Source organism: Schistocerca serialis, chromosome 2 (assembly GCF_023864345.2).
Source record: "Schistocerca serialis cubense isolate TAMUIC-IGC-003099 chromosome 2, iqSchSeri2.2, whole genome shotgun sequence".
NCBI classification, from domain to species: Eukaryota; Metazoa; Arthropoda; class Insecta; order Orthoptera; family Acrididae; genus Schistocerca; species Schistocerca serialis.
The window spans coordinates 780,428,243-780,443,543 of record NC_064639.1 but is presented as its reverse complement, the minus strand read 5'-3'; the positions used below and the strand labels follow the sequence as shown (position 1 = coordinate 780,443,543).

Here is a 15,301-nt window from a genome sequence, read left to right as displayed (position 1 = left end):
GAGCCAAATATCTGCAACATGACAGTCACAAATACTGCTATTTCCTACCAACCACTCACTTTATGAGTTTTTACTGTCGGTGATTCTCCAGCTTTGTTCGGAAAAATTAGGTTCGTAGGACGTGCCGAGAAGCTCCCGTGCAATCTCGTTGCGTAGCTTCCTTTGTAAACAGACAATGTGCACTTCACAAGCAGGTGACGCTGCAGCACAGAATACTGCTAATTGCTTTTTGTTTGCACTGTCTGAGGCGGCTGGGAAGCACCGAGCCCGACTGTGGACGCTATATATGTCGCCGCACGGCACAGAGCAGCATGGTCCAGGTACGCCGCTGAGACACACATCTCCTGTGAGACGACAGCACCATGAAGATATCGACGCTCGCCTTCCTGTTCGCTCTGATTGCCGTTGCCAGCGTGGCATCTTCTTCCGCAGGTGAGACAAGCTTCATATTTGCAGTATTCGCAACGTCGTATCTGACTCTTGGTGTTGCGACGAACGATTTCGTTCTTGTTCTGTTTTGGATGTATTTTCCCATATTCTCTACACTTACATACATACTCTACAATCTGAATCCAGTATATGGCGGAGGAATTATTTAGGAAGAACGCAGCTAGTCATAAATACCAATAAGAATGGTGCACTTCTCTGCCATGGGAAGTTCAGATGGCTGCTCCATTTCAAATGTATTTATTTGAAACTAAACATAATGGCACAAAACCTGTCATGGCAATGTAATAAACCATTTCTCACAAGTATTTGTGACTAGTTGCCGTCACCCTCATCACTCTTTAACCGAATGTCAGCCACATACCTCAAACATATCCAACATGGTAAAATAATATTCAATTTTTTCGTGTGCCATCTTGAAATAGTCCTTCTCATGCGTGTTTAAGTAAGGGTGCTACTTGTCATCTCCTTGTAGACCATACCTCGAGCAAAGTAACTGAAAACAATCGTGCACTCTACACCAAGGAATGTTCCTTTAGTTTGACGTACTGCTAATACGTCACTTGAAGATGACCGTTTCACCGAAACTGCTTATGAGTAAATATTTATTACAGCATGTTTTGATGGTTCCATGATGTCATCTTTTAAAAACATCATGATGGGTTGAACTAAATGGATAGTTTCTCGAAATGAAGTAATAAAACAAACACCAAGCAAAAGTAAAACACAGGTAATGGGGTGTGTGTGTGTGAAATCTTATGGGACTTAACTGCTAAGGTCATCAGTCCCTACGCTTACACACGACTTAACCTAAATTATCCTAAGGACAATCACGCACACCCATGCCCGAGGGAGGACTCGAACCTCCGCCGGAACCAGCCGCACAGTCCATGACTGCAGCGCCTTGATCGCTCGGCTAATCCCGCGCGGCACAGGTAATGAGATGTAGTCGAGTTAAATGCTGTGGGAATTTGATCAGGAAGTGGGAAGCTAAGAGCAGACTACGAGTTTTACTGACTGGGCAGCAAAATAATTAAGCGTGGCCGAAATAGAGTGGATGTAAACGCAGTCTGGAAATATCGAGGAAAATGGTCCTGAAAAAGTGAAAATTGTTATAATTAAACATACATTTAAACGTTAGCAAATAAGTTTTTCTGAACGTAATTGTCTGGAGTGTAGCTCTGAACACAAATGAAAAACGGACGATAAACAGTACAAAAAAGAAGAGAGCAGATATGTTTGAAATGTTGTGCAACAGAATGATGATGACCGTTAGATGCGTTGGTCGAAGAACTAATGACTAAATACTAAATCGATTTGGGTAAAAAAGAAATTTACGGCACAACTTGACTAAAAGAAGGCCTCAGTTGATACACCCTGAGGCACCAAGGCATCGTCAGTTTTGTAATGGAAGTAGGTGAACTAAAAATTGTGGATGAAGTCTCAGTTACCAACGCAGCAAGCCTGTTGAAATAGGTGCAGGTCGCAGTAGCAATGGAGAAGGGGCTTGCAGAGGATAAACTGTCATGGATAGCTGAAGCCAAACTGTAAATTACGTGAACTACTAATATTGCGTCCATCAAAAATCTGCGAAAAAAATGATAACGAGGAAATTAGTGTGTTATTGTCTACAGTCTCATGCTCCATTCCATAAAGGGATTTTAGTAAAATTTTTTTTTAGCTGTTTAAAAGCTGCTCGCACTTGAAAGACTCATTCCGTAATGTCTAATCCCTGTACATTTTTTACCGATTTTCAACTTTCCTTTATTAAAAATATGAGCTCATGACTGCTTAAAATATACACTGGCGAAAAAAAAAATCGCAGCACCGAAAGAGAGTTGGTAGGTGTGTTTCTACATCTGAAAGATGATGGGTATTCAAATTTCGCACCAGTTAGTTACTTAGGCACTTTGTTACTTTCACGTTCCATTGGATCATTTTTCGCGATGAATCGTCATGATGCGGAACGAGTCATTTCACATTCATATTGCGACTTAAATTGTACATCTATTTGCACTCTAAACGTCACCATATTTTTTCCACGAAATGAAAACAAGATATAAAATTTGAGTTAGCAGTTCCTACCCACCTCCTTTTACACATTAGAAACATAGAAATTCTTCTGCAGAATAGAAGGAGTTGTGAAGGAGAAACTTTTTCAATTTATTTTAAAATTTTACCTTGCTGTCTGTTAGACATTTTATATCACTGGGTAATTTTTGTTGCACCGTTGTGCACCCCTTTCTGTGCTAAAGACAACCTTAATGCTGAGTAATGAATGTCAGTTTTTCTTCTAGTATTGTAATTATGTACCTTATTTTTCCTTTCGAACAGTAGTGGATTATTTACAACAAACTTCGTGAGGTAATAAATATACTGTGAAGCAGTAGATAGAATGCCGAACTCCTTAGACAGATGTCTACAAGATGATCGCGGGTGAGCACCACATATTACTCTTATAGCACGTTTTTAGGCCATGAAGACCTTCTTTCTCAAAGATGAGTTACCTAGAACATTATTCCATATGACGTTACTGAATGAAAATAAGCAAAATATTTCAAGTTATTGACTTCCTTCTCCCCAAAATTTGCTACAATTCTAAGTTCAAATGTGGCTGAACTAAATTGTTTGAGGAGATCCAATTTAAATTCTCATCAATATGGACACCTAAGAATTTTAAAGTTTCGACCCTATGTATTATTTCATCATCATGTGTTACACTTATCACTGGTGCTGTACCCCTAGTGGTCCAGAACTGAATATGATGTGTCTTTGTGAGATTCAGGGTGAGACCATTCGCAGAGAACCAATCAATGATACTTTTGAGAACTTTGTCCACCATTTCTTCCATTTCTGTATTTATAATGGGAGTGATTACAATACTGGTGTCATCTGCAAAAAGAACTAATTCTGCTTGTTGTACACTCCTGGAAATTGAAATAAGAACACCGTGAATTCATTGTCCCAGGAAGGGGAAACTTTATTGACACATTCCTGGGGTCAGATACATCACATGGTCACACTGACAGAACCACAGGCACATAGACACAGGCAACAGAGCATGCACAATGTCGGCACTAGTACAGTGTATATCCACCTTTCGCAGCAATGCAGGCTGCTATTCTCCCATGGAGACGATCGTAGAGATGCTGGATGTTGTCCTGTGGAACGGCTTGCCATGCCATATCCACCTGGCGCCTCAGTTGGACCAGCGTTCGTGCTGGACGTGCAGACCGCGTGAGACGACGCTTCATCCAGTCCCAAACATGCTCTATGGGGGACAGATCCGGAGATCTTGCTGGCCAGGGTAGTTGACTTACACCTTCTAGAGCACGTTGGGTGGCACGGGATACATGCGGACGTGCATTGTCCTGTTGGAACAGCAAGTTCCCTTGCCGGTCTAGGAATGGTAGAACGATGGGTTCGATGACGGTTTGGATGTACCGTGCACTATTCAGTGTCCCCTCGACGATCACCAGTGGTGTACGGCCAGTGTAGGAGATCGCTCCCCACACCATGATGCTGGGTGTTGGCCCTGTGTGCCTCGGTCATATGCAGTCCTGATTGTGGCGCTCACCTGCACGGCGCCAAACACGCATACGACCATCATTGGCACCAAGGCAGGAGCGACTCTCATCGCTGAAGACGACACGTCTCCATTCGTCCCTCCATTCACGCCTGTCGCGACACCACTGGAGGCGGGCTGCACGTTGTTGGGGCGTGAGCGGAAGACGGCCTAACGGTGTGCGGGACCGTAGCCCAGCTTCATGGAGACGGTTGCGAAGTTCGAATCCTCCCTCGGGCATGGGTGTGTGTGTTGTCCTTAGCGTAAGTTTAGTTTAAGTCATATTAAGTAGTGTGTAGTGTGTAAGCTTAGGGACCAATGACCTCAGCAGTTTGGTCCCATAATACCTTACCACAAATTTCCAAATTTTTTTTTTTCCAGAAGAGCTTTTATTCTTGAGAGAATGTATGATCCTCTTAACTTCAGAAATAGAAGTTGGTGGTACATTCATATGATGTAATTTTATGAGAGTTACTTCTTCAACATATTGCTGCGATATTTCTCTTGAACTGTTGGTCCCTATGCTTTTTACTATGTTTAAGAAATGATTATTAAATACATTTACTACATGTGACTTGTCATTTATAACCCTTCCATTCAATTCAATAGTAATGTTATCCTCTTCTGTGGTTAGTTGTTCTGTCTCTTTCTTCACTGTGTTCCATAATGACTTTGTTGTCAGACGTACTGATTTCTGACATTATGTGCATGTTTCTTGATTTTTTAATAACTAATCATAGTAATTTTGAGTAGTTTTTGTAATGCGCAACTACTGCCGTGTATCTACTTAAAATCTTGTCAAAAGATACATTTCCCTTTTTCTTTCACAAGATATTGTAATCCCCTTAGTGATCCATGGTTTTTTACATGGCTGTTTAATGTTACTTCTGATTAGCTTATGTAGAAAGCTATTTCCAAATACTGATATCAGTTTATCATGGAATAGCTTAAATTTTATATTGGCACTCGGTTCTTTATAAGTTTCATCCCATGTTGTTTCTTGCAAACTACTCTTAAAAACATTTGCCCTGCAGTCATTAAGGACTCTAACTGACATCCAATGAGGTATATCCACACTGTAAGGCACTATGTCATTTATCCTGCCTAACTGTGCATCATATCAGAGAGAGCATTTGTTACTGGGTAAACAGTTACTTTCTTGCTTTGTGCCTCATCAAAGAAAACAATCAATTAGGGACCTACTGTCTTTATTCACCTGTGTTGGAAAGTTAACGACTGAGAGCAAATTGTAGGATCGAAATAAGGTTTCCAGGTCATTTTCCCTATCAGAATCCCTTAGAAAATCTGCATTGAAGTCACCACAGACAATTAACTGCTTGCTGATGTCTGACAGACAGCGCAGCTAAGAATCCAGGTTCCTCATAAATAATTCAAAATTTCCCAGTGGGGATCTGTATATTGTTGCAATTAAAAGTGAACAGTTTTTCAGCATTAATTTACAAGCACACATTTCTATGTGCTGATCACTACAAAATCTACTTATGTCAATGCCTTTGAACTTGGGTTCAGTCTTAATATATGCAACAACTCCTCCTTTTCGCCTGCCGGTGTGGCCCTGCGGTTCTAGGCGCTTCAGTCTGGAACCGCGTGACCGCTACGGTCGCAGGTTCGAATCCTGCCTCGGGCATGGATGTGTGTGATGTCCTTAGGTTAGTTAGGTGTAAGTAGTTCTAAGTTCTAGGGGATTGATGACCACAGATGTTAAGTCCCATAGTGCTCAGAGCCATTTGAAACATTTTTTTCCTCCTTTTCCCATATTAGTTCTGCATGAGTAAGCTGCTAGACTGTAATCTTCTATATGTAACTTATCTAACCCTGTGGTTATGTGGTGCTCAGACAGGCACAGGATATATATCGGCAAGACGCTCTTGTACCTTACTACTACATCCTCTCTAATATTTTGGTGGAATAAGTTAACCTTACTTTTCTTTACCTTCTTCTGGGGCTCTTCTGCTATAGTGACTTCTTTCAAAACAGGGTGTCTGAAACTTGATTGTAACCTAAAAAAAGGTGTCACTATGACACCAGTAACTACAGGGATCTGGCATTGTGTGATGGTGCCCCCCTGTACATCTGCTATAGGAAGTTCAGCCAACCTATCATTCCCCCTCCTAGTCAGGAGCAGGCCATATCTAGCATAACCCGAATTGAAGCAACGGGCACTGCATTCATATGAGAATTCATTTCAGTCATCAGTAACCCGCTCGACTCAGAGTTAACACGCCTCACGGCAGTATCAACCCAGGGCTGGTCATGGCGCTGCAGGATCTCCATGAAACTAACATTTGCGTGCGTAGTTGTTATTCCTATTTCATCCAGGTCACACCTAATGCTGTAATTACTGTTCTTAACCAGGCTATTTTCTGCTCCACCTACTATAACGACCTGTTTCTCTTTGTCAAAACCTTTGCACAATTTTCCTATGTCCTCTGTCACCTGGATAAGGCTAGCACTTGGCTTCACAATACTTGTCACCTGGTACCATGCAATAGCTTTTCCTGCGCCATCTGGCCTACACCCCTCTCATGACTACTTCCTAGCAGCAAGACTCTTTTCTTCCTACTCTCTTTTGGTACCGATCTACTCTGAGTTTCTTGGCTAGAATCCTGCTGCACCCTACTGTGACCTACGTGTGTATGAGGGTGTTCCCCTCCTACTTCAGGTAACAAACCAAATTTATTCGATATTGATAGCTCAAATGCAAAAGAAGTTGATGAGCTCTTCCCCTTTTGCCAATTGCTTCTTTACCCGGTTCCCACGACCTTTTTTCCCCTTCAGTCTATCAAGTTACAATTTCACACGATCTAATTCAGCCTGAAGAGCACAAATCCTTGCCTCCTTTTCAGAGATTCTCTTGTCTTTTTCTGCAGAACCTACAGTTCCATGGGAGAGCCTCACTGAGTTCCCCATTCAGTTTCCCACTACAATAATCCCAGTGAAATTCCATCCCACAGTCCACACATACCACCTCCTCTCCGACTATCCTACGGCAACATCCAGACTTATCACGCATTACAAGACAGATCACACGCTTAAAAACAGAATTAAATCATTTAACACGCTTCACGCTACACGAATGTTTGTTATTTATGAGCAGCAAAAATTGGGTCTACCGTTTAGCGATTGAGGTGTTCTATAGAACGTAAAACGCTATTTATTTTCGCTTACAGTCGCATAAGGGTGGCGCTAGTAGGACCACTATAAGGATGCAAATCACGTTTGCTTTAATTACAAACTGTAATGGTTGTTAGCGTTAGTTAACTCGGAAATTGGAAATGATGAGTTGATGTAATGCAAGAATGCCTTTAAGGCGACAAAGACCCATTATCAACACCTCACTAAGTTGGAACGAGGTCGTGTGTGTGTGACGAGGGCCTCCCGTCGGGTAGACCGTTCGCCTGGTGCAGGTCTTTCGATTTGACGCCACTTTGGCGACTTGCGCGTCGATGGGGATGAAATGATGATGATTAGGACAACACAACACCCAGTCCCTGAGCGGAGAAAATCTCCGACCCAACCGGGAATCGGACCCGGGCCCTTTGGATTGACAGTCTGTCGCGCTGACCACTCAGCTACCGGGGCCGTACTAAAACGAGGTCGCGTAGTAGGGGTACGAGAAGGTGAATGTTCCGTCTGCGACATTGGAGAAAGTCGTAGCAGGAATGTAGCGACTGTACATGACTGCTTGTAGCGGTGATCATGAGAATGTACGGTGGCAAGAACACCAGGTTCCGGACGGCCACGTGGCACTACCGAGATGGTAGCCCATGGTGTTCAGCATATGGCCCTGTCGCATCGTACTGCATCTGCGGCCACAATTTGAGGAGCAGTTGGCATCACAGTGACAGAACGAACTCTTATAAATCGGTTATTTCAAGGACAGCCCTGATCTTGCATTCTACTGACACCAAACCACCGCCATTTGCGACTGCAGTGATGTCAAGAGAGAGCTCACTAAAGGGCAGAGTGGAGATATGTTGTGTTTCCTGATGAAAGCTGGTTCCACCTCGGTGGCAGTGATGGCCGAGTGCTGTTTAGAAAGAGGTTAGTTGAGAGCCTGCAGAGCCGGCCAGTGTGGCCGAGCGGTTTTAGATGCTTCAGTCCGGAACCGCGCAACTGCTACGGTCGCAGGTTCGAATCCTGCCTCGGGCATGGATGTGTGTGCGGTCCTTAGGTTAGTTAGGTTTATGTAGTTCTAAGTTCTAGAGGACTGATGACCTCAGATGTTAAGTCCCATAGTGTTCAGAGCTATTTGAACCAGTTTTTGAGACTCTGCAACCGACTTGTTCGCTTGCTAGACACACTGCACCTACATGTGGAGTTATGGCCTATGGTGCTATTTCGTATGACAGCAGGAATACTCTCATGGGTATCTCATGCACCCCGATTGCATATTTGAGCCTCAGTCTGGTGATTCGACCTGTTATGTTTGCATTGATGAACAACATTCCAGGGGGTGTTTTCCGAAAGGATAACGCTTTCCACATACAGTGTGTACATGTTGCCTTGGCTTTCTTGATCACCACATCAGTTTCCAGTCGAGCACATATGAGACAACATCGGACAACAATTCTAACGTCATCCACAAACAGCACTGACGTCTCTGTAGTGCAATAAACATGGAACTCCGTCCCACAAACTGACATCCGCCACCTGTAAAACACGATGCACGCAAGTCTGCACTGTGGTGATTACACAGGTTATTAATATGTACCACCATTTCCATTTGCAATGGCCTATCTCGTGCTTACATTACCCTGTCATCTTACAATGATAATCACTTAAATATGCTATCTAGACAAATGTCTCCTCGAAGTTATATTACTCTCCCTGAATTCTACTTTACTGTTTTTTTTCTTTTTTTCTCTTTTCTTTTTACATCGGTGTATCGGTGTGATCTAAAAGGACATGATGTGACCTGCCAACCTAGAAGGTTTTATTTTCAATGTCCTTGAAAATTTGTAAGCAGATTTTCGTGGATGGTATGTATCTTCGAGTGTCTGCCAGTTCAGGCTTTTCAGTTCCTCTGTGACACTCTCTCATAGTTAAAACAAATCTGTGGTAATTTGTGCTGTCCATCTTCGTATACGTTCTACATCCCACGCACTTGAGTGATATTCTAGGATGTTTCATAGGACATCTGTAAGCCATCTCCTTTGCATTCAGAGGGCATTTTCCTAGTGTCATAGCAATGAACCGAAGTCTGTCACTTGCGTTACTTCCTACTGAACCTATGTGTCCTTTAAATTGTACTCTACGTTGGGCCCAGCTAAGCCTAATCATACTTCAGGTAAAAGATAAGACAAAAAAATTTTAATGGGTCGTCTACAGCTATTACTGGGTTCAAATGGTTCAAATGGATCTAAGCACTATGGGACTTAACGTCTGAGGTCATTAGTCCCCTACACTTAGAACTACTTAAACTTAACTAATCTAAGGACATCAGACACATCCATGCCCGAGGGAGGATTCGAAACTGCGACCGTAGCAGCAGCGCGGTTCCGGATTGAAACGCCTAGAACCGCTGGGCCACAGCGGCCGGCTATTACTGGAAACAGGACAACTCAACTTCAAAAATCTAACATATGACTCGAAGAGTAGTTGATAAATATTAGGATCACGTTATTGAAGCCCTACATACATGATCATATTTTTGTGCTCTTCTTTGAAGGCGGTTGTGACTTTCTGTTGATAATATGTTAAGTACCTGCTACTAATCATTCTGTTGTCCTTTCCAGCACCAGTGGAGGAGGAGCACCACGGCGACCGCCACGTGCGCTTCACGTGTGACGCGCTGAGCGCCTTTGGGGTGGCAGACTCGGCGTGCGCCGTCCACTGTATCGCGATGAACAAAGGCTACAAGGGCGGACACTGCAAAGAGGGCGTCTGCCACTGCCGCAAGTAGGAGACCACCAGCAGTGGAACACCACCGCTGATCAATCGCTAACATGCCTGCTTCGCCAATAAACTGTCCAAAACTGTACTACAGGCTTGCTGTAAATATCTGTTCCTTCTTATGTGCAACACTCTTGTAATGAACTAATACAAATAAAGATCATGCGTGAGGGTAGCTGATATTTCATTAGTATATCTGCAAGACAGACACCATTAATATATACTACTGACCAACAAAATTGCTACACCATGAAGATGACGTGCTACAGACGCGAAATTTAACCAACTGGAAGAAGATGCTTTTCAGAGAATTCACACAAGGTTGGCGCCGGTGGCGACACCTACAACGTGCTAACATGAGGAAAGTTTCCAACCGACTTCTCATACACAAACAACAATTGACCGGCGTTGCCTGGTGGAACGTTGTTGTGATGCCTCGTGTAAGGAGGAGAAATGCGTACCATCACGACTTTGATAAAGGTCGAATTGTAGCCTATCGCGATTGCGGTTTATCGTATCGCGACATTGCTGCTCACGTTGGCCGAGATCCAATCACTGTTGGAGTAGGTGGGTTCAGGAGGGTAATACCGAACGCCGTGTTGGATCCCAACGGCCTCGTATCACTACCAGTCGAAATGACAGGCATCTTATCCGCGTAGCTATAACGGATCGCGCAGCCACGTCTCGATCCCTGAGTCGACAGATGGGGACATTTTCAAGACAATAACCATCTGCACGCACAGTTCGACGACGTTTGCAGCAGCATGGTCTATCAGCTCGGACACCATGGCTGCAGTTACCCTTGACGCTGCATCACAGACAGGAGCGCCTGCGATGGTGTACTCAACGACGAACATCTACATCTACATCTACATTGATACTCCGCAAGCCACCCAACGGTGTGTGGCGGAGGGCACTTTACGTGCCACTGTCATTACCTCCCTTTCCTGTTCCAGTCGCGTATGGTTCGCGGGAAGAACGACTGTCTGAAAGCCTCCGTGCGCGCTCTAATCTCTCTAATTTTACATTCGTGATCTCCTCGGGAGGTATAAGTAGGGGGAAGCAATATATTCGATACCTCATCCAGAAACGCACCCTCTCGAAACCTGGCGAGCAAGCTACACCGCGATGCAGAGCGCCTCTCTTGCAGAGTCTGCCACTTGAGTTTATTAAACATCTCCGTAACGCTATCACGGTTACCAAATAACCCTGTGACGAAACGCGCCGCTCTTCTTTGGATCTTCTCTATCTCCTCCGTCAGACCGATCTGGTACGGATCCCACACTGATGAGCAATACTCAAGTATAGGTCGAACGAGTGTTTTGTAAGCCACCTCCTTTGTTGATGGACTACATTTTCTGAGCACTCTCCCAATGAATCTCAACCTGGTACCCGCCTTACCAACAATTAATTTTATATGATCATTCCACTTCAAATCGTTCCGCACGCATACTCCCAGATATTTTACAAAAGTAACTGCTACCAGTGTTTGTTCCGCTACCATATAATCATACAATAAAGGATCCTTCTTTCTATGTATTCGCAATACATTACATTTGTCTATGTTAAGGGTCAGTTGCCACTCCCTGCACCAAGTGCCTATCCGCTGCAGATCTTCCTGCATTTCGCTACAATTTTCTAATGCTGCAACTTCTCTGTATACTACAGCATCATCCGCGAAAAACCGCATGGAACTTCCGACACTATCTACTAGGTGCACATGGGTGCACGAATGGCACAACGTCATTTTTTTTGGATGAATCCAGGTTCTCTTTACAGCATCATGATGGTCGCATCCGTGTTTGGTGACATCGCGGTGAACGCACATTGGAAGCGTGTATTCGTCATCGCCATACTGGCGTATCACCCGGCGTGATTGTATGGGGTGCCATTGGTTACACGTCTCCGTCACCTCTTGTTCACATTGACGGAACTTTGAACAGTGGACGTTACATTTCAGATGTGTTACGACCCGTGGCTCTACCCTTCATTCGATTCCTGCGAAACCCTACATTTCAGCAGGATAATGCATGACCGCATGTTGCAGGTCCTGTACGGGCCTTCCTGGATACAGAAAATGTTCGACTGATGCTCTGGCCTGCACATTCTCACCAAATTAAAACGTCCGGTCAATGGTGGCCGAGCAACTGGCTCGTCACAATACGCCAGTCACTACTCTTGATGAACTGTGGTGTCGTGTTGAAGCTGCATGGGCAGCTGTACCTGTACACGCCATCCAAGATGTGTTTGACTCAATGCCCAGCCGTATCAAGGCCGTTATTACGGCCAGAGGTGGTTGTTCTGGGTACTGAATTCTCAGGATCGATGCACCCAAATTACGTGAAACTGTAATCACATGTCAGTTCGAGTATAATGTATTTGTCCAATCAATACCTGTTTATCAACTGCATTTATTCTTGATGTAGCAATTTTAATGGCCAGTGGTGTTTTTATTCAATGTACAAAGCCAAAAAACAGACTCAGTGTTACCTCTAAATGCAAGTCGATTAAAGACAGGGTCGCAAGAAGTGATGTAGCAGTCTCTACTCTTGAGCCTGCCACATACCCAAGTTACTAAATACGCAATAGTCCCCTTCGGTTCATTGCTATGACACTAGGTTCAGCCGGCCGCGGTGGCCGTGCGGTTCTAGGCACTTCAGTCCGGAACCGCGCGACTGCTACGGTCGCAGGTTCGAATCCTGCCTCGGGCATGGATGTGTGTGATATCCGTCGGTTAGTTAGGTTTAAGTAGTTCTAAGTAGTAGGGGACTGATGACCTCAGATGTTGAGTCCCCTAGTGCCCAGAGCCATTTGAACACTAGGTTCAAATGGCTCTGAGCACTATGGGACTTAACTTCTGCGGTCATCTGTTCCCTAGAACGTAGAGCTACTTAAACCTAACTAACCTAAGGACATCGCACACATCCATGCCCGAGGCAGGATTCGAACCTGTACCGTAGCGGTCGCGCGGTTCCAGACTGAAGGAACTAGAACCGCTCGGCCACATCGGCCGGCTATGACACTAGGAAAATGCCGTCTGAATACAAGGGAAATGGCTTGCAGATGACCTCGCGGAGTAACTGTTATTTTATGTCTCAGGAATGTCCCAAGAGCACCTATGAGGATTATCCAGAAGTTGTGGAGCTCGACTAGGAGGTAAGCCGGTTCGAATCGTGGCGGTGAATGAAATTTTTACTGCCTGCACTTGGCCGGAAATGGGAGGGGTGGTGATGACATAAATGTCCTTCTCACTGGTCTTTGCACCAATGTAGTAGATTACATTCCGTGACTCTCCGAAATGTATCGTCGAGTGAGGGCGTGTGACAATGTCAAAGGTGATCCGTCCATCGGATGGGGACGTTATCTCAGTGGCCCCATTGGTGCTATTCACGAGGAGTAGGCCACGTGTTGCCACCGGGTTTCACCGTTTCGCTTCTCCCATCATCTACAACACGAACACGACGCTACACTAAAGACACACACACACACACACACACACACACACACACACACACACACACACACACACACACACACACACATATACTCACACACATTACAATCAACTGCACCTAACAGGCACACCGTAAAACTTCGCCAAGGAAAGTTGCCCGCGGGTGGGAAGGCCAGGGCAAACCTTTCCAATCAGGTGACTGAAACTAACCTTCGGGCTCTCCTTGTCATACGACTTTACTTTACCATCCAGAAATTAAGTTTCCCTACTTTTTTAAAAGTAAACTTATTTAGCATGAGAACAGTCACATGACGGCTGTATAAGACTCGACTGTTGTCAGTAGCGTTAGAGCAGTGGCTGAAAATGATTGCACTTATTCTTTTCTCGGTCGACTGTGATGAAGTCAGCTGTAACAAGTGCACGGACCGAAAGGTCATTAACAAATAGATAGTGTGTCGCTGATGTAGGTAATTTCCGAAAGTTATCAGGGTGTCTACTTGGAAGAGAGCTACGGAGCACCGTCTCTCACCAATGACGACCTAGTGAATCTGGTATGGCAGCATGTTGTGGAAAACCGCCACGCCAAGAGTGTAGATCACAGCAGCCATTTTACACAGGTAATACGACGCTCGTTACATGAAATTGTTATTCAGCACACGCTGTTCAGGAAAGTGCGTGCTGAATGAGTGTCGGAAAACCTGAGACCCGAGCGCAAAATGTATAGCTTAGGAGCAGCGTAGATTTTTGTGCAGCGTTAACATGATGAGGGCGACGAGTTTCTCGGAAGGATCGTCAGGGACGCTGAGACGTAGATTGCTCACTTCAGCCCAGAAACCGAGCAGCATTCGTCACTGTCCGTCTCCGGTCAAGACGAAGTTCATACAGGCTGTACCGTGCAGAAAGCGAGATGCGCGGTGTTCTGGTCGGACGTTCTGCAAATCGACTTCCTGCTCAGGGGTGAAACAGTTAACGCTAAACGTTATTATGAAACACTAAGGACATTTGGAAGGGCCATTAAAACAAGAGCCGTGGAATTCTGAGGGCAGGTGTTGTGCTGATACATGACAAAGATCGCCCATATACGACTCGACGCATCATCCACCGTACAGTCCTGACCTTTCTCTGTTATTTCCATCTTCTGTTGCACCTCTACCAATTTCTATCCTGTCAGCTTTCTCACCCTGACAAAGAGCTGAAGATGACTGTCGCACGCTGGTTCATTTCCTGCGCAGGAGACATGCATGAAAAGAAATACAAAAATTTATATCTCAGTATGACAAGTGTCTCAGTTCTGGTGATTATTATGTTGAAAAATAGTTAAAGTTTTGCTTTATCTGTTGACAAGAAAGTTTTACGTATAGCTATGTTTCCTTTTCTTAAAAAAATTGGAAAACTTAATATCTACACTCCTGGAAATTGAAATAAGAACACCGTGAATTCATTATCCCAGGAAGGGGAAACTTTATTGACACATTCCTGGGGTCAGATAAATCACATGATCACACTGACAGAACCACAGGCACATAGACACAGGCAACAGAGCATGCACAATGTCGGCACTAGTACAGTGTATATCCACCTTTCGCAGCAATGCAGGCTGCTATTCTCCCATGGAGACGATCGTAGAGACGCTGGATGTAGTCCTGTGGAACGGCTTGCCATGCCATTTCCACCTGGCGCCTCAGTTGGACCAACGTTCGTGCTGGACGTGCAGACCGCGTGAGACGACGCTTCATCCAGTCCCAAACATGCTCAATGGGGGACAGATCCGGAGATCTTGCTGGCCAGGGTAGTTGACTTACACCTTCTAGAGCACGTTGGGTGGCACGGGATACATGCGGACGTGCAGTGTCCTGTTGGAACAGCAAGTTCCCTTGCCGGTCTAGGAATGGTAGAACGATGGGTTCGATGACGGTTTG

At 44.7% G+C, this 15,301-nt stretch overlaps 1 protein-coding gene across 1 annotated transcript; it reads left to right on the top strand.

Moving 5' to 3' along the window:
- Positions 1-300: 300 nt before the first annotated feature.
- LOC126455704 (defensin-1-like) lies at positions 301-10,093 on the top strand. Its single transcript, XM_050091473.1, has 2 exons — positions 301-432; positions 9,772-10,093. The coding sequence occupies exons 1-2, from the start codon at positions 363-365 to the stop codon at positions 9,936-9,938; spliced, it is 237 nt and encodes a 78-aa protein (XP_049947430.1). The 5' UTR covers positions 301-362; the 3' UTR covers positions 9,939-10,093.
- Positions 10,094-15,301: the final 5,208 nt, after the last annotated feature.